The 19,541-nt window shown below is 40.1% G+C and overlaps 2 protein-coding genes across 2 annotated transcripts; one reads left to right on the top strand and one right to left on the bottom strand.

Moving 5' to 3' along the window:
* Positions 1-219: 219 nt before the first annotated feature.
* LOC138032617 (acetylcholinesterase-like) lies at positions 220-13,030 on the top strand. Its single transcript, XM_068880327.1, has 7 exons — positions 220-1,023; positions 3,373-3,552; positions 3,837-3,988; positions 6,066-6,173; positions 8,170-8,626; positions 11,878-12,110; positions 12,634-13,030. Exons 1-7 carry the CDS (start codon positions 443-445, stop codon positions 12,768-12,770), a joined length of 1,848 nt encoding a protein of 615 aa, XP_068736428.1. The 5' UTR covers positions 220-442; the 3' UTR covers positions 12,771-13,030.
* A 3,078-nt stretch (positions 13,031-16,108) lies between these two features.
* Positions 16,109-17,024, bottom strand: LOC138031329 (zinc finger protein 124-like). The gene is made up of 3 exons (XM_068879038.1): positions 16,996-17,024; positions 16,736-16,954; positions 16,109-16,567 (listed from the first exon to the last, which is right to left on the bottom strand). Exons 1-3 carry the CDS (start codon positions 17,022-17,024, stop codon positions 16,240-16,242), a joined length of 576 nt encoding a protein of 191 aa, XP_068735139.1. The 3' UTR covers positions 16,109-16,239.
* Between the last annotated feature and the right edge of the window lie 2,517 nt (positions 17,025-19,541).

Genomic DNA, 19,541 nt, shown 5'->3' with positions numbered 1-19,541 from the left:
TGTGATTTCTAAATGGATGTAATAAAGGGGTAATTGAACTGAGTGGAGTGCAATTTGGTCTGAAATCATACGTGTGATTTCAAAATCGAACGAGCGCGCAGCTTTCCTACTAGACGGAAGTCCTTTGCCTACAATTGTAGTGCTGGGGGAGAAGGGTACATTGACCCCAAATAAACGTCAAAACAAATATATTTCTCCCAGCAGAGGCACCATCGCATTTCCGGTTAGATGCCACATTTAGCCTGAGGTAACCGCCATTTTTGTTCGTCCTTTCTGGTCAAGAGCGTTTGAAGAAAGGACTCAGCCTAATAGCATTTACGTTATACAAAAGCATAGAAATCTCTGAGCTTCTGCATTATGCGTGATTTAATATTTTATCACGCGGCGAACAACAAGTCGCATTCAATTGGTTTCCTTTAATTTCCTGCTAGACGAAAACAAGATGTCCTACCCTGCGTTTGGAATCTTCAGATTTATTTTCTTAGCTTCATGTTTGGCCTTTGTAAATGGCAAGCCCACAAAAGTTGTGAACACAACGTCTGGACCAGTCCGTGGTGAATCCATTGTTTTGACTACTAACAAAATCCTTATTCAATACCTTGGAATTCCATTTGCTAAGGCCAAAAGATTTGAAGTTCCACAATCACCCGAGCCGTGGGCAGTTCCACTGGAGGCAACTTCGTTTGGACATTCATGTTGGCAAAAACCGAGTGTTGTCGTGAAGTCGACTTCAACAATGAGCGAGAACTGCCTGACCATCAATGTCCTTATTCCTGAAACCAGAAGTGGGCTTATACCAGTAATGGTTTTCATCTATGGGGGTGGGTTTGCGTTTGGTAGCTCAGCATATCGCGTTTACAACGGTCAATATCTTGCCTCCGAGGGAGAAGTTGTCGTTGTGACCTTTAATTATCGACTAGGAGTCCTCGGTTTTCTGTCAACTGGAACAAATGACTTACCTGGGAATTATGGACTCTTAGATCAAGTGAAGGCTTTGCAGTGGGTACAGGACAACATCGAGGGGTAAAGTATATTTGAAAATGATTAAGGCTAAAGCTAATATGAAAAATTGTTTGTTATTTAAGTCAGGTGGGACCCTTTTCAGGACAAATACATATGACAAGTGTAGGGCCAATACAAGAATAGGGCGTGCCAAGTTTTTTCGTTTGTAATGTTAAAATGGTTAGATATTAATGACCGGTAAGGCTGACTTACATAATAATAATAATAATAATAATGACACACCTGAGAAGTTCTGGAAATTGTCACTCCCAGGGCGTTCAAGTCTCACGCATTTCGATGCAATCTCATGCTCTCACACCGACACAAGCATTTCTCACGCTCTCACACCGACACAAGCATTTCTCACGCATTGGCACTTTTCTCATGGGTAACTACCATTTAAGCTTTCAGAAGTGCTAATGAATTTCTAATTCGTTCCTTCACTAGCTTTGAACTTTGGCCAATGTTCAATCTGTTCGCTTACGGCCAATTTTCGTGTTTGTTCAGGACTTTCACCCATTGATATAAGAAGCATAGGCCGATATATTAGCTCAGGCTGACCATAATAACATGGGCTCTCCTAGCAAGCAGCATTAAAAAACCAAAATTGCAGACTGAGTCAAGGGTGCATTTCCAGCGATTTGAAAAGTGCAAGTTTCGAAAATTTTCTGGACCTCCCTCCCTTCATCCTTAATTATTCTCATTAATGTCACACTTTGTTATACTATTTATTGCATATTTTCATTTTATTTCTCACTGTACAACTGACGATGATGTCTCATCTGAAACATGTATTGTCTTCATTGAAAAATGAACTTCCCAAACATTGTGTTGTTCATCATTTGAAGCAATATCCTACTTCAGGCTGCTACAAAGCATTAATAATAATAATGCTTGATTAATTAATAACAATAATAATAATAACAGTAATATCTCACTTTGTTATACTATTTATTGCATATTTTCATTTTATTTCTCGCTGTACAAGTGACGATGATGTCTCATCTGAAACATGTAATGTCTTCATTGAAAAATAAACTTCCCTAACATTGTGTTGTTCATCAAAGCAATATTCTACTTCAAGCTGCTACAAAGCGTTAGTAATAATAATAATGTTTGAATAATGAATAATAATAATAATAACAATAACAATATTCATTCATCGGAAGCCATGTGGAAAGTATAAATATGGCACGAACAGACAATGACAAGACATGTGGGACATGAACATTGAATGTGATCATGTCATCGAGGCATGGAGACCAGTGTTGTTTGAAAAGAAAATGAATACCTGCACAATAGTTGATATGGCTATTCCTGGAGATAGCAGACTGCACAAAAAGGAGCAAGAGAAAATTGAAAAGTACCAGCTGGGATTTGAAAAGTTAACTGAAATCAAACATTTGTTTTTGAGGAGAGGAGAAAACCGGAGTACGTACCTGGAGAAAGACCTCTCAGAGAGTAGGGAACTAACAGACTCAACCCCTCTGATGCCAAGTCTGGGAATTGAAACTAACCCTGGCCACATTGGTGGGAGGCGAGTGCTCTCACCACTGCGCTGTCCCTGCTCCCCACGTACTGTAGCATCTTCATCTGGCCAGTCTAACACAGTGTTTTGTATTTATAATACAGCAGTATTTATAATTCAGCCCCACCTGAATGTGGTAGATCTATTCCATTCACAATCACAAAGAATTTACTATGAATAAAGAGGAGGATGTTTAGATGTAATATTCAATGCACCAAAACGGAAAAGTGGATCTTAACATCCTCCAAATTATCTGCATACAATCATGTAATTCTTCATGTTACAGAGGTGCCAACCTCTGGAGACAAAAAATGTAAAGGTTTCTTTTTATCCGGACTCCTCACAATCGGCCCATCCACTTCCCACCATTAGCCCACTCCCCCTCTCCCCCAAGAAATGTGCCCACCCACTCCCTTTCCAACTCAAATCTACCATTCTTCCAGAGTCGAATTAGGCTCTTCAATGTTGACCATATATTTACTAGGAATTTAGGAAGTTAAATGAAATACAAATGATGGCATACAGTATCATACTTGGTCCTCGAGACGAGATACATGTAACAATTGTGGCCTAATAATAGATAAAAGGGGAATACTGATAATACTTTGCCTTATAATATAATTTTATCTGTAATTTCGTAAATTCCTTCCTACAATTCAGTTCATTATTTGACCCATTGAGGAATAAACTTGTCTGGTGATAGACAGAGTAAAATCTCCCAGGAATCAGTGGGTTAAAGGGGACATAGTTTTGAGTTGATGTACTGTAGGGGTTGTTAAAAATGTGAAATGCGTTTACTTGACTGTAACTATATTGTTGGCGTCTACTCTCTCTTCCCTTAGATTTGGAGGAGACCCCAAACAGGTGACAATCTTTGGACAGTCTGCTGGTGCTGCTAGTGTTGCGCTCCACATGCTTTCTCCTCTGAGCTATGGGCTTTATCACAAGGTTATTCTTGAAAGTGGAACCGCAGCTTCACCATTTGCTGGCATGTACAACAAAACAGCAGTTGAAAAGGCAAGGTAGGTAGACTTCCTTGAAATACAATGTAATACAACCATGCAAATGAACGTGTGTATTAACATTATTATTGTCGTCAAGATTAAATGTATTAATAATGATTCAATCCATGATTAGTGATAATAAAATTATTAATCATTATAATTAATGATAATCATAAATTAATTATAATGTGATATTTAAATTAGCATTAATGAAATTAATGATATTTATGATAAAATTAATGTATTTTGTGCAAAAGAGCAACCAGAAGTTGGTAATATCATAGTTTTTTTTTTGCCACCAGTGCTTTTGCCAGCCTTATTGGATGTAGTATGCACGGATTAAAGGAATGCTTGACGAATAAGAGTATTGCTGACATAATGAAAGCACAGAATGCTGTCATACATGATGTTACAACAGGGTTCTTGCCTGTGGCAGATCACCACTTTTTACAAGGTGAGATTTTAAGTTAATTATTTACAGAAATTGGATCATTAATGAAGTATAATGCATGATGATAATGATAACCATAACAATAGTAAACATCATCATCCTCCTCATTGTCGTTGTATTACACAAAGCCACCGGGATGTGGATGAATGAATTCACTTCCTTCAATTGAGGTATGCCAGTGTGATCTATAAATATTAAGGTTATGCTGCGGGTAATTTACTTTTGCTGTAGACACATGTACGTATTGCGTTTCTATTTTTTCTCCAAGGCCTCCAGGTAAGGTTAAATAGGGGTGACGAATGGAAAAATCTGAGACTCGCCATGATGCCGAGACCCTTGTTTGAGAATCAGAGACCGAGACCAAAACATGCAAGACTTCACACTGAAGCAAATGCAATAGAAACGAGACTTTGAGACTCTTCGCCAAGGCTGTCAAGAGATTTCAAGAGTGCCAAGATTTTGCAGTGTGCCATTTGCGGTGGGGCAGTTCACTAGGCAATGGGTTAACAACCTCTAAATCCACTCAAAAATATGTCTCATTTAACCCATTGACTCCAAGGAGTGAGACTTGATAGATTGTACTCTGTGTAATGCCGGACGATATTGCTCGTCAACAGGGGAGTGGGGGCGGGGGGGGGGGGGGGGGAAGGCAATGGATTAACAACCTCTAAATCCACTCAAAACTATGTCCCCTTTAACCCATTGACTCCAAGGAGAGAGACTTGATAGATTGTACTCTGTCTAATGCCAGACGATGTTGCTTGTCAACAGGGGAGGGGGGCGGGAGGCAGTTCACTAGGCATTGGGTTAACAACCTCTAAATCCACTCAAAACTATGTCTCATTTAACCCATTAACTCCAAGGAGTGAGACTTGATAGATTTTACTATGTCTAATGCTAGACTATATTACTCGTCAACAGGGGAGGGGGGGGGGGGGAGGCAAAGGATTAACAACCTCTAAATCCACTCAAAACTATGTTCCCTTTAACCTATTGACTCCAAGGAGAGAGACTTGATAGATTGTACTCTGTCTAATGCCAGACGATAGTACTCATCAACAGGGGAGGCGGGGGGGTGGCAGTTCACTAGGCATTGGGTTAACAACCTCTAAATCCACTCAAAACTATGTTTCATTTAACCCATTGACTCCAAGGAGTGAGACTTGATAGATTTTACTATGTCTAATGCTAGACGATATTACTTGTAAACAGGGGAGGGGGCAGGGGGGGGGGGGAGGCAATGGGTCTAAATCCACTCAAAACTATGTCCCCTTTAACCCATTGACTCCAAGGAGAGCGACTTGATAGATTATACTCTGTCTAATGCCAGACGATAGTACTTGTCAACAGGGGAGGCGGCGGCAATGGGTTAACAACCTCTAAATCCACTCAAAACTATGTCCCCTTTAACCCATTGACTCCAAGGAGTGAGACTTGATAGATTTTACTATGTCTAGTGCCAGACTATTTTATTTGTCAGTGGGGAACTGTTTAGGAGTCATAATGACTTAAAGGGACTAGGTCACACTATTTTAGGTAATTTTGTTTAATTTTGTTAATTATGAGCTCTAAACATCAAATTGGCAGAGCAAGAGTCTTTCATTTGCAAAATCATGGCCAGCACATAACAACTGAGAATGATTTTCCAGCTTTGTAAATGACATTTTGATATAGACTGATAGAAATTTGAAAAAAGGTGGGCCAACGTTTTTCAAATTAACCCAAATTCAATCCATTTCAATCCTCTCCAGTTTTGTCCATCCATATCCCATCTTGGCTTCCCTGTGTTTTGTTAGAGTTCTTCTATAGTTTTGAACAGTTATTTTGATATTTTGGTTAATTCTATGACCATTCGATCGGTGCTGAAATTGCCTAAAATTGTGTGACCTAGCCCCTTTAATAAGATCAAAAAGTACACATTGGAAAATATAGCCTATAGCATGTGACTAATTTTTGATTGACTGAGCCCTGGGATAGATATTGTGCATGCCAGTAAATTGGCTGGTTACAGGGCCCTCCTGGCGTTACACACCTTTTTCCTGATAGAGTTTTTTTTTTTTTTTTTTTTTTTTTTTTTCAGATGTCCCTATCAATCTTTTTCTCAGAGGAGAGTTTAATCAGACTGGAATCCCAGCGATAATTGGAATGACAAACAATGGAGGAGGGTTCTTTGTTATTCCTGTGGAAGGTAAACCGCTCAACATAAACAAATGACTTATTTTGCAACAACAGCAATCTTTGTTGGTACCAGTACAATGCAATCGAAGTTTACAATAACTTAATTACAAATTAAATTTGGTATGAGCTGCCCAGAGTGACCCAGATAACCATGAAGGCTGAAGGAGCCAGGTAGCCATAACGTTATTATCACAATTAATTAACTCTATGTCAGACAGATCATAAATCCAGAATTACTCATATCAGGGTATGCCCCATAGCTTTTTTTTCTTGTAGTTGTTTTCTTTAATTCTCAAGACAAAAATCATCCTGAAACATCATTGAGAATTGCCCTTATTAACTTGCACAACTAGACAATCTAAGAGCGTACGTCGGGCTCTTGCTGCGCGTTCTGCTATGAGTGTCGATCGCACGGCTTTAGCAGGTGTCAGTATAAACTGCAGAGTGCCCAGCCACTCGAAGCAACGCTTTCTCGTTCCCGGCTACCTGCTACGTGGCTACTGAGTGGCTAAGTGAGTTAGTGACCGAGCGAGAGTTCTTTAAACGTGCAAAGGCGTAAACTTCGAGTGCGTTGTTACGCGGTTACGCGGCTATATAAGTTTCCATTATACTTCTATCTCGTGCTTTGATCAGTAACGATCGATCGCTTTAAGAACGAGGTTCACCCTGAGGTTCTTTCGTCATTGTTTGAACTTATCCAAGTAGCAACAGTTTGCGTGTTTGCGCGTAACAGAGTAGCCCCGTAGCCGCAATTTCCTGAAGTGTTTTGGAGTGGCTGGGTATTCTACAGTTTAGCCAACATCAGAGTGTTCATGGAAAACTGAAAGTGACCTTCATTTCAGAACTGAAGGCCCTGGCTAAATCTCGTCGGAACATTCACAGCTTTAGGTTAACTTTAGGCTCACAAATCAGAGGTGGCTCGGTGGTGAGAGCACTCAACTCCCACAAATGTGGCCCGGTTCAGTTCTCAAACTCGGTGTCATATGTGGTTGAGTTTGGTAGTTCTATACTCTGAACTGAGAGGTTGTTTTTCCGCGGGTCCCGGAGAAAAACCTCGCAGGTCAGAGTAGCGGGTACTCCGGTTTTCTCCTCTCCTCGAGAACCAGCATGTGATTTGATTTGAGTTTATTTGAATGGATTTTTATGTACAGTGTTCCCAATTGCTGCCCCAGCGCTAAACAACTTGACACTTAAACATAGAAGTTCGATTTCAATTAGGCCCCAGTTGGTAAAAAGCTGTATAACGTCTCCAGTGGATAAGTCACTACCCAGAGTATTTAGTATACTTCATGTTAAACGTTGGTAAAAGCTTTCAGGCATACACGCTTTTCATTATATGCGCTTCAGAGTGTGAATACTGATATCTTTGCACAGATCGAAAAGGATGGCTGGTCAATTATCCATCACATAAAGTTATCCGGCCACCTAGGAGGACAATCAAACACCTTTTAATTCTGGTTGGGTTTCCTATACTCGTGAATCGTTTTTACACTTAGTTGTATAACAGAGTAGCATCAAACCATATTTTTTACTCAACTATAACAGCTTATAACCAAGTAATTGAAATCTAAAAGAGTGTGAGATAACATCGCGTTCGCTAAGAATAACAAATTTCTTGTTCAGTAATTATCAATCAGTTCCATCAATAGCATTATAACATCAAATAGTGATCACACAAAGTATTGGTGGTAGTACAGTCTTGAGCATTGCACAGATGGCAATTTGTGCAGTTATACCCAGCAAAAGTGCTCGAGAGGTCCTTTTTCCTAATGCTTGTTTTGAAAGCTATTAATGAAACTGGGCCCTGTCCTTTTAGACCATAAGTATGGTCCGAAATATCTAAGATTGTTTTCCATAATTTCCATATACAATGTTAAACCTGCGGATAAAGAAGTCTAAGTTCCGTAGATTATAGCTAGACGATGGTATGCTAAAGGGATCTATAACATTTGCAGGTAGTAACTTAAATTAAAAAGGGAATAATTTGCAGTTTGATATTTTTTTAGGTTTAGTGAAAGGCATACCTGGGGTTGACAAAGGACTCAACAAAACAATGTTTGACAGTCTTGTCAAAAACAGCCAGAAATGGGCGTACAATCAAACTGAGAAGGTATTGGACGCGGTGATTTTCGAATACACAGACTGGACGAACCAAACTGATCCTCAAGTCTTAAGAAAGCAATACATGGATGTAATAACAGAAGCCTTATTCAAAGCTCCGGCAGTTCGCTCCGCGAGAGCCTTTGTCGACAAGAAGATTAAGACCTTCTTTTATAATTTCGATTACTTCAACAATAAGCATTTTCCTTCCTGGGCTGGAGTTTTTCATGGTGCCGATCTTCCTTTTGTGTTTGGTCGTTACTTTGATTGGTACAACAGCAGCGCTAGCGAAGCTGAACAAAGCGAAAAGATAAAATTCTCAAAGACCGTCATCAACATGTGGAGTAACTTTGCGAAGAATGGGTAAGTTTTGAATTGCAGAAGGCTTAAGCTTATTGTTGCAGATTTTGTCAACCACACTTTGCAATACAAAACACATTTATTTTATTAGATATATTCTCTATCATCAACAAGTTTTAGTTTTGATGTAGCGAATTTGATTTGTTAGAGAAATTTGTCTCGAGAACAAAAAATGCCTGAATTTAGGTGCTCTTTAAGCCAATCAGAAAAGACTGCAAAGACACTCAAGTGAACCAATCAGATGTGGACGCAAATATATGCAGCCGACGCCTTTCGCGGGAAAAGTCGTGCGAGCAAGTGACACGTGGTATTGCGTAAGGATGGCTTAGTGGTCATCAACCAGGCCTCCCCCCTCTGAGACCCAGATTCAGCCCTGAGGTCGCATGTGGGTTGAGTTTTCGGTCGATCTCAGTCTGTCTCCGAGGGTTTTTATCCGGGTAGTCGGGTATTCCTCCCTCCTCAAAACCGACTCCTAGTCAATTACATCTGGCTGGGTCTGCTGTGATTCGATATCACACATGGATCGTATCGTAGTCGTGCGGCGTCTTCACATGCATTCGATCCGATCCCGTTGAGCCGGTTGATCCTGAAAAGCCCTTGTAGGGAGCGATCATACGCAAGCGCAGGTACCTCCAGCCACGTTTCCAACTTCTATTGTTGCTAAATAGAAGACTACGACGGCGACAAGACAGAGAACGAGAAAACAGAAAGAGGTCCTGTCGGGTAAGGGGTATTTTTCAAAAGAGGCAAGAACAAAGACACTTGCATAATTTAGTACGGGAACTGCAACTATAGCGGACCGAGAATTTTATTTCAGGATACCGTACTTTAATTATCGGATGATTCAGTGTCGTAAAGATTGGGATAATTGCGAACCGCCTTAAGAAGTTTCTCGTAAAAAATAGCAACTTCTGACGCCATCTTAGGCACTGTTCTACTCTAATATTCACATGCATCAAAAACAGCTGACACCTCGGTCTTATGCTTATGCTTATGTCTATGTTTACGCTTATGCTTATTTCGCAGTATAAACCAGGCTTGGTATGTGTTAAAATGCGTTCCGCACGTTCAGTACGATTTTTTTTCCTCTTTTAACTAATCATGTTATTGTTTTCTTGCGATGTCGTTTCTGTAGCCGTCATCGTTTCGTAAACTCCCTATTAGTTGTAGTATCAGCAGCAAAACGTTAAAGCAGCTTTCAATTAGAAACTCTTTCGTATCACGTGAAACAATGTATTTACTTTTATAAAGATTGATCGGCCGACTGACTGCAGTCATCAGAAACCCTTAGACTTCCAGGATTGATCAGTATGTTAATTCACCTTACAATTTTAATACACTGTCAGGTAGACTTGCATGGAGAGTGAAGATTCAGTTATTATCATCTAGGGGATATCATCTTGATATAACACCAAATTTTCATGACTAGCCCACAAAGAAACCTATGTTGCCAGTTAAGGCCCGCTTAAACCGTTTCAACATTTGACCAACATTCTTTCAACAAAAGATGAACGGATGTTGTGCGGAGGCCGTTCAAACGGTTCTCACGTTGCGCCAACAAAAGAACCAACACTTTCGCGAAATTTGCCGATCGCGAGAAACTAAGAACTAGATACCAACCTTTCTCGTCCAGATAAGCTACGCCATGTTGACTTTTACGGCCTGATGCGTGTGTTCTACAATTGTTGAACAGAGCGTTCAAACGGCTTTAGTACCATTCGACATTTTCGAGAACAAAGGAAAAGTTGAATGATGTGGAATGAAAGTTTAAAGCGATTTAAACTTGATTGATCATCACCCTTTCAACAAGCTTTCAACATTTTTTACGCTTTCAACAATGTTGCACGACCTGTTCGAATGCACCGAACGTTTGTTTCAACAAAGTGTTGAATGCATGGTGAAGCAAATGTTGAACCGTTTAAACGGACCTTTAAACGAATGAACAGTAAGAATGAAGGGTTAATAGGCGTCACGAGTTGTCCTCTGATACCCTTCTTTTACTTGTGTCTAGAACTACAGTAGCTAAACGCCACAAATTGTCCCCTTAACTCCACTCTTCTGGAGTGGATATAAATAGTTGCGGAAACAGCGCTTTTTTTAGCATCATCATCATCGTCATTTTATTTCAAAGTTTAATAGATAACAAATTGAAGAAATACACAGCCCTCATATAGCAAAGCTAATCGAGGCGGGCTGTGTAACTTACAATCACGTTAAGCAAATTATATTACTAGTAAGACAGGTAAAGAAATAAATAAGTAAAATAAAAATAAAAGAAATAAGTGTACACATAGATTCACAAATAGCTAGCATTTACATAGAGCAAGAACCTATGAGAAGACATGAAACATAAGGAAGTAATAATAATAATAATAATAATAATAATAATAATAATAATAATAATAATAATAATAGTAATAATAATAATAGCTAGGGTGTGATAAATGATAACCTAAATACGAAGTTGACACTTCGTTTAAAGTGGACAATTCTTCGTGACGTCAAAATGAACTACGCATTACATTTCTTACAATCCTGCAGGGTCCTGACCAGTTGCACAAAGCCCGATTAACTAATCCTAGATTACTGGTCATACTGGAAACTTAAGTTGCAGTTTATTTACTGTTTCAAAAAGAGTTTCCCCTAGATTTTTAATAAAGTTAACAGTTACTTGTGAAAATACATTTTTCGTGGTTACTCTTACGAAGCTCGTTTCATCCCGACCAAGGAACTCATCATAGACCTTTCTGCTTGGCAAACTCGTTGGGCGTGAGGCCCAAAGCCCCGTTCGCTAACAAAATGATGACAGCAATCTCGCCTTATATCTCATAAGGATTCCAGACCGCGGAAAATGGACGAGTGAAAATTGACAATAAAGTTGACAGTTACTTGTGAAAATACATTTTTTTAGCGAAGGGGACTTTGGGCGTAATGCCCAACGAGTTTGCCATGCAGAAAGGTCTCTGATGAGTCCCTTGGTCGGGATGAAACGAACTTCTTACGACTAACCACGGACAATGTATTTTCTCAAGATTTTTAGCCTTCAATATTAACTTAGACTATTGTTTTCCTTTAGCCTAAAATTACAGTTTTAAAGCTTTTTTGACCGACAGAAATCGTTCTTAATGGTGGATTTAAGCTAATCGGCTTTTGAACATTCAACTGAGCCCTTGATGTAACTGGGAATGTCATTCCCGAGATAAGAACATGTAAAGCTGATGTAATATTTTTGACTCGTTATAATCATCATATAGAACACCAGCCGATCCGCAAACCTGGCCGGAATTCACTTTGGAGAATCAACAGTACGTTGTATTGAAACCGACGCCATCGATTGAAAAGGATATGCTTCCTGAGAAGATAGCGTTCTGGAATTCGCTTGTGCCTGCCTTATCCAAATATGAACCTAGTGTGGCGCCAGTTGGGACAGATGAAATGCAATGTAAACCCGTCACCATAGCAGCACCAGAAGTTGCGCCAAATAAAGGTAACTTTAAAATGAAAACAAAACGCACTATGCGACTGCAAACGTGGGCATGAAATGCGTCCCTTTTTGTAAAAATACTAGTAATCATGGATTAGTAAAGTGCGTTCGATGACTAGTAAAATAATATTTTTATTGTACTGATTACCCAGAAATATTCAGGGAAAGTGGACTTGTGGGGTGCTTTCAGGCAATATGCAGAGAGAACTTGAATCTCTTCTGAAAAGCAGCTGAGTTGACAAATCAGAACTCGGCATCGTTGCCTGCATGAATTGCCGTGCGGGAGCGAATTGCAGATAAGTAATAGCAAAACAAATTGCGCTATTCAATGAATAGTGATTTATCTGGTGGATAGCGTTTTCCACCTTTTGAACAACTGGGGCATGATGAATTCGGTAATGGGCCTTTGCTGAATTTAACTGTACCTTTGTCAGGGTCTCTCAAGACAAAATAGGCCGTGGAGCCAGCTCTTTTGGTCTTCGTGGATTTCTCCAGTTGAGCATTTCTCGTTTTCATCTTGTTTTAGACACGGAGTATGCGTTAATCGCATTGGTTGTGATCCTTGGGGTTGTGGTAATTGTGCTCATCGTTGTCGTATGGCGACTCAGGAGACAGCTAAAGCAGCCTGGGACTGGTGCACCTACGAAGCGTCCATTATTGTAAATCCTTCTTCAGGAGGATTTCAAGTTGCTAACTCCGATTTCATAATTCTGCCAATTGCCAAACTGCGGAGCACAATTGAATGGACATGCCCCGGATTATCTTCAGCGTCTTTCACTCACTATTACTCTAATTACAACCTATTACAACCTGAGAAACTGAGGGAAAAGACCCAGTTTTGACGGCATATCGTCTTTCATAGTCAAGGCAATTTAACATGATTCGAACTAAAAAGTTCTCAATAAAAGCTTTTTCCTGGAAAACGTATCGATTTTATTTTTTCAAAACGTCTTCTAATCAACTTCAATCCCTACTAAACCAGTTTAACTACCCAATGTAAAGGGGACTTCCATTCCTACCAGACTAACTCTAAACCGTAAGAAATAACGTTTACAACCAATTGTTTTGTACCTTTTTTTAAAGCGTATATCAGAAAAAAATATATATATAAGCGAACAGTATCGCTGGTTGCTGCTATCTTGAATAATTGTGACGTGTTACAGAGACACAAAGAGCTTTTGTTTTATGATGGAGCATCCGTAAACGTTACAATTATTCAAGATGGCGGGATATTTGAATACAGCAATGCGCAATTCTAAAATTATTTATTTTAGAAAGAAACGCTTTCTTTGAAATTTCAAACAAATTTGATGGTATATTTTTTTTTTCAAAAGAAGTCAATTTGATTATAATGGGACTATGCTCCCATTGGCGCGGGGCGGAAAGAGGATAAAATTTGTTTGTAAACATTGTCCCTGTATTTTTTTGCTGTTGTTGGAGTGGAGGGTCCCTTTCACTAAAACGAGTTCTTCTAAGGGACGGACCATTTGATTAGACAATTGCCTCCAAAAACATCCTGCAAGAGGTTGTGCGTAATTGTACAAAGCTTGCACCCCAGAAAAATCCAGCACAAAAATCTAGCAGAAAATTTGTCTTTTACAAAAAAGGATTCCTCGCTGATAATTTTTTTAAGCCCCTCTCCCCTCCCCCCTCTGGTTATTTCTTATGGTCTGTCCCTAGCCCTGTTTGAATTAACACAACACAAAGCGCATGCTTTGCACGATGCATGAAATTCGTGAATAGAATGCTACTGCACGGACTTCTAAAAAGAAACACTCTTCATGCCACATTGCAACGACGACGAATATGCTAGTTAGAAAAAGTACGTCCACAGTATTTCCGAAAGCGCCATTATGGGGAAATAGAGAGTTTTTCCAGGTAACCGTTTTAGCTGTTTTTGGATATTCTCCACAGTATTGTACGGCAGTGCCTTAGTATCTTCATGTTATTGTTTATGGCAACTTTGGCCTACCCTTTAGCTCGTCATCTAAATTAGAAGAGAGACTAGCATCGCTTTTGCGTGAAACGGCGAACGGCTACTTTATGTTTGTGATAAAAGCATAAAATTCTGTTCTTCCTTTTCTGTCTTCTGAGACGTTCCTCGGTATCTTAGTATGAAAGGCATGATGTGAACCAAAATCAAAGAAGTTCATTTTCTTTGGCAGCTTCATTCTTTCGAGTCTCGATAGCCGTAAACGCGATGCTAAATCTCTAGAGCGTTTTCAAATGACGTCACGGCGGCCATGTTGGTGTTCCAAAACAAAGAAATGGTGGCCATGATGGTGTACCAAACTAATCCTCCGGGAATTGAACTCTATTTTTTTGCAAATACTTTCTTTTCGGTAATCCAATAGTGCTGCTGGTCACGTGAGTGAAAACGCTCTATAGGTGGTTTGGAACCAAGCAACCAATCTCTAGAGACACTTGTACAGATAACAATGCTGCAATGTACAATTGCTGGTGGACGAACAAAAGTAGCCAATGAGAGATCTTTTGTTTTCGTCCTCCAATAGGGAACTTAAGCAACGACGACGGCAACGAGAAAGTCATCTCGCAATATAAATTCGCGTTATTGTAACCACTTCGTGACTATTTTATCTTTTTTTAATATGACAGGGGGTGGTAGTTCCTCAAAAATTACGTTCTTCATAAAACTTTCACGTTGTTGTTTTGCAGACGACGGCAAAGACATGGACGAAAGTGAAAAACGCACGTGCAGGGCGTGCAAAGCTATTGTTTTTGCCCACTAAATATGCCAATTTGTCAGGTTCTCGTTGCCGTCGCCGTTGTCGTTGTTAGGGAACTAGGGAGCTTAAGATCTACGACGGCGACGTCGACGAAAACATCACCTCAAAATAGAACTTCGCTCTAGTAAAAGTCTTCCGCGATTATTCCATCTCGTTCACTTCGTACAATGTGGCCGAAGTACCCTAAAAATAAATTGGTACGAGCGGTTTCAGACTGAAAACAGAGAATGAAAGATTCTCTGTTACATGCTCACGTTGTCGTCAAAACCTAAAATTTAGTGATTTCACGTCGTCTTCAGGCAGAGAACCGCAAATATATGAGCTTAAATCCGTGCTGCACGTGCAGCACAATTATTTATGCTCTTTTAACCAATGATGTCATTGCTTTGTGACGTTTTCGTCGACGTCGTCGTCGCAGATCTTAAGCTCCCTACTTAACCAACGACAAAGGCGACGGCAACGAGAACGTCACAAATTTGCATATTTAGAAGGCAAAAACAATAGCTTTGCACGCCCTGCACGTGTGTTTTTCACTTTTGTCCATTTCATTGCCGTCGTCAGCAAAACTACAACGTGAAATAGCCAAATTTTAGGTTTTATGGAAAACGTCATTACTTGAGGATAAATTTTCATTTTCTGCCCTAAATTGAGCGCCGTTCCTACCAGCGTCATTTTTGAGAGCTACCACACCCCCGTCATATTAAAAAAGTTGAAATATTAACGAAGCGATTACAATAACGCGAATTTATATTTTGAGATGACGTTCTCGTTGCCGTCGCCGTTGTCGTTGCTTAAGCTCCCTGTTAAGTTCCCTAACATGACGGCGATGGCGTAATGATAAAAACCACCTAGAAGCTTTAAACTACCTCGCTTGGTAGTTTTGGTTTAAGCAAGTTTAAAACCAATTAAGTTTGGTGCGCACTGACACATTTCTTCTTTCTTTGAGCAATGTGTTTCCAAGGCAGATAGGGTTGCCCTGATGCTAGGGTTACCCTAGCACCAGGGTAATCTCACCTGCCTTGTAAACGCTCTGCTAGGGATAACTCGGCTACCCGATACAACTTTTCGCTGGTTTCTAGCCGGGCGCGGTTACCAAGGTCATTTAGAGTTGTCCCAGGTGATAGGGTAACCCAACCTATCAAATTTTGCTTGTAAACCCGGGCTATCTTTGACCCTTCTACTAGGGTAACTCCAGCAGAAGGGGTTACCCTCCCTCCTTGTAAACGAGGCCTTACGCTGAAGTACGTCATTGCGTTTCCTGACATACATGAAGTTGGCAATAGGAAGCGTAAAAGGTCATTTTCAATATACACGTTCTAAGAGAGGGATATCTCAAAAAGAGAGAACTGACAGTTGAAAACTCCAAATCAGGAGCTCCTGGTGGTTTACAACAGGCTAACACCATTGGCAAACGGATGCGAGGCAATATAATGCGTCTTGAGTGCATTTTTTTGATAAAACGCTTTGGTGTAAAACTGACATTGGAACGGTTTCTTAGGCGCATGAGTTCGCTTATGAGTATTCAGAGTCGACGCCAGAGTAAAACCTTTGCCACAAATCTGACATTTGAAGGGTCGCTTGCCAGTGTGGCGATAAATGTGAGCTTGCAAGCTGCCTTTCTGATTGAATCCCTTGCCGCAGTATTCACACTGGTAAAAACCTATGTCTGAATGGGTCCTCAAGTGTAATTTAAGGTGTATCAACTGCCTGAAGCTGCGTCCACACTTGTCGCATTTATGAGGCCTTTCTCCCGTGTGCGTGTATCGGTGAATCTTCATGTCAATTTTTTGGTGAAATCCTTTCCCACACAAGTCGCAAATGAACGGCTTGTAATTGGTGTGCGTGCGCATGTGTTTGCGCAAGTAAGCTGTACGCTTAAACACCTTGTTGCACTGCAGGCACACGTATGGTTTCACCGTGGTATGCGTCAGGCGATGGCGGGTGAGGTCATATGCCTTTCGAAAGGCTCGCCCACAGTGCTCGCAGATGAACGGCTTATCTCCGGTATGAATCCGTTTGTGACCAATCAAATCGTTGGAGCGACTGAAAGATTTTCCACACACATCACAACTGTAACGGTATTTCTTTTTCGATGATGGCCTCCTTCAATTAACAGCTTTATTTTGCGATCCTGTCCCAGCTCTAATGTCTGTTGAAGTACTAGAAGCATCCTCGGAGCTTAAAGCTGAGTTCCCAGTTGTTTCTTTAAGTTTTGGAGCAGGGCAAACTTTGGTTTGTTCATGAGGTAACAATTCTTCCAAGTCTTCTTCACATTCTTTTTCCAACGTTTCATCTGGCATAGAAGACTTAATGGAAGATTTCTCTTCGTGGAAATGAAACAGAGACTGTGGCTTTAGATCCTTTTGGACATCAATCTTCCAAGATGGCTTTTGCCAACTATTTGTAAATCTCCTTCCCTCACACTCTTCATTATTGCCTTTAACATTCGTCGTAACACTTTCAAGAGAAAGGTGGAACTTTATCTTTTCAAAATCAGTACAATAATCCGCATTTGAACTCTTTTCCGGCCAGTCGTTCTGACCGGTGATTGGTGCAGAAAAAAGCTCAAAAGGAAGGCACTGATTGGTTGCAAGGGATCCCCCATTTGACAGGCCGACGCAGAGTTCTTCATGGCTTGGAAGCCGCGGCAATATTGCGGAGCTAGGCTCCAGACCTCTCTCTACCATGTGCGACAAGTTTGTCCCAATAAGCTCGCTTCCCTCTGTTAAAAATGGAAAAAATGACTTCTATAGCTTTGTATAAGTGTAAGATAACGTCAACTTTGTTTGAAATACGTAGAGAAGAAACTAAGGGCAAATTCTTTTGGGAATGGATGGAATATTCGGTTTCCCAGTTTTTCATTTTCTTATATTCCTGTTTTCACAAAGAAAACGGACTAGAAGTTTGATTGCTCTGCTATAAATAAGGAGTAAACAGAACAGAGTAAACAGAATTCGCTTTATTGGATTATTTGGACTTGTTGGATTTTTTTGGCGCGAAAATCTTGCGATGTTCACCAGGAGCTTTACGAGGGTTTCGTTTCCAGATAAACTTCGAAGAAAACCATTCCACTTTCAGGAGAGTGTTCTTTGGAAAAGATTTATGCAATATATTCTAGTGTTCTAAACCGGGATAGCCGCATCATAATGAACTTTATTTTAAGTGCCTAGTCTTCTAGCGCCGGGGCACCGTAATTGGAGATACTGCAGTTAAGTGAAATTAACTTAAATTAACGCAAATCAATCTAACCATGGTTTTTGAGGAGAGGAGAAAACCGGAGTACCCGGAGAAAAATATCTTGAAGCAGAGTAGAGAACCAACAAACTCAACCCACATATGACCACGGGTCTCGGAATCGAACTCGGGCCGCTTGCCTTGCGCTCCCGGTAAGAATGTATCCTAAGGACTAACGAAAAAAAGGGCTTTTGTGAACGTTAAGCTGGTAAAATCCGTGATTTTAATCGTAACCGTAGTTTTGCTGTGCAATTTTAGGACTTTGACGTTGAGTATTAGTTGGTCATTTGAGTTGTGATACGATTTTGAACATATTTAGTAGGAATTTGCGCGCTACAAATTCTACACCTGAACTATTTCAAGGTCCGGTGTCCCTTTTTTGTTCCGGTTTCCTCTGGTTATTCATGGTGCAGCTAAAAGCGTGAGCTTGTCTACAAATATCAGACTATGAAACTTTCGGTGTACACCTAGAATTATGTAGGTCAATGTTCAACTACGGATCTTAGGGGACGCCGGGGACAATCCAATGAGTCATATACATGGAGGAATGCCAATAAAGCCCATCTCTTATTGGACGAGAATGTGGCACGAGATTCTTGATTTAAGCCAATCACAACGTTAAGTATGAACATTTCTCGAAAAAATCACGAAAGCTCACTTCCAACCTTCTTTGCGCGATGAAAGACGACGATGGTGTACTGTACGTACAACTGAATTCTGATGGGCAAACAAAAGCCCCAAAAAATGCCGGCTAGTTTTTCTTTGCCAATGTACGTTGCAGCGATGGCTTAAAGTGAAAACCATCCTCTACTTTCGACTCTCCATTAATAGAGGAAACCTTAAAAAAGAAAAAAATCCACACCATTTTCGCTCGAAAAAGTGAATTTTTAATTGCGGGTGGGCGGAAGAAATAATTTTCTGTCGTTTGATCGACACCAATAGCTGGCACAATAGTCCCTTTTTCAGTAAGAAATACTTATTTATTTTAAGAACGATGTACTGCTACATCTATAAAATGTAATATTCAACGCTCGTGTCCTAAGTTTTTATTTTCAAAGGTAGTAACTTCTCATATAGATGTCTCAATGTTTTTCCTCTCGGCTGCTTTAAAAACAACAATTTTAAATGACCTTTCACAAGCGCAAACTATAGGAAGAAATTTAATTTTGTCTTTTGATTTACACATAAAATGAGCAAAGTACTAGATATGTTACTCCCCTAAGGTTTTTTTGGGGGCGAAATTCGCCGCCCACAAAGCAAAATCCCTTCGTGGTCAACACACTTTCTCACAATCTTAATTTATATAATAGGTATTTACCTTTCAAACTGTGTGGTCGAGATTGCAAATCCTTGTTCATTTGTTCTTTTCGTTTGATTTCAGCCTTAAATATATTTCGCGGCCTTTTCTTTACGAGAAATGACCTTGGCATCTTGTATCAGGTCGCTGTCTATT

This window comes from Montipora capricornis, chromosome 14, assembly GCF_036669925.1.
Source record: "Montipora capricornis isolate CH-2021 chromosome 14, ASM3666992v2, whole genome shotgun sequence".
Classification (NCBI taxonomy): Eukaryota; Metazoa; Cnidaria; class Anthozoa; order Scleractinia; family Acroporidae; genus Montipora; species Montipora capricornis.
The sequence above is the reverse complement of the archived record's forward strand: the minus strand, read 5'-3'. Positions and strand labels throughout refer to the sequence as shown.

Excerpts from the sequence above, each read along its gene's own strand:
- LOC138032617 (XM_068880327.1), top strand. The coding sequence starts at position 443 with ATGTCCTACCCTGCGTTTGGAATCTTCAGATTTATTTTCTTAGCTTCA. Across the intron at positions 1,024-3,372 it reads GTACAGGACAACATCGAGGG|ATTTGGAGGAGACCCCAAAC; the intron begins GTAAAGTATATT and ends CTCTTCCCTTAG. Across the intron at positions 6,174-8,169 it reads CTTTGTTATTCCTGTGGAAG|GTTTAGTGAAAGGCATACCT; the intron begins GTAAACCGCTCA and ends ATATTTTTTTAG.
- LOC138031329 (XM_068879038.1), bottom strand. The coding sequence starts at position 17,024 with ATGCTTCTAGTACTTCAACAGACATTAGA. Across the intron at positions 16,955-16,995 it reads GTACTTCAACAGACATTAGA|GCCATCATCGAAAAAGAAAT; the intron begins GCTGGGACAGGA and ends TAATTGAAGGAG. Across the intron at positions 16,568-16,735 it reads TGCCTGCAGTGCAACAAGGT|CTTCAGGCAGTTGATACACC; the intron begins GTTTAAGCGTAC and ends GTGTGGACGCAG.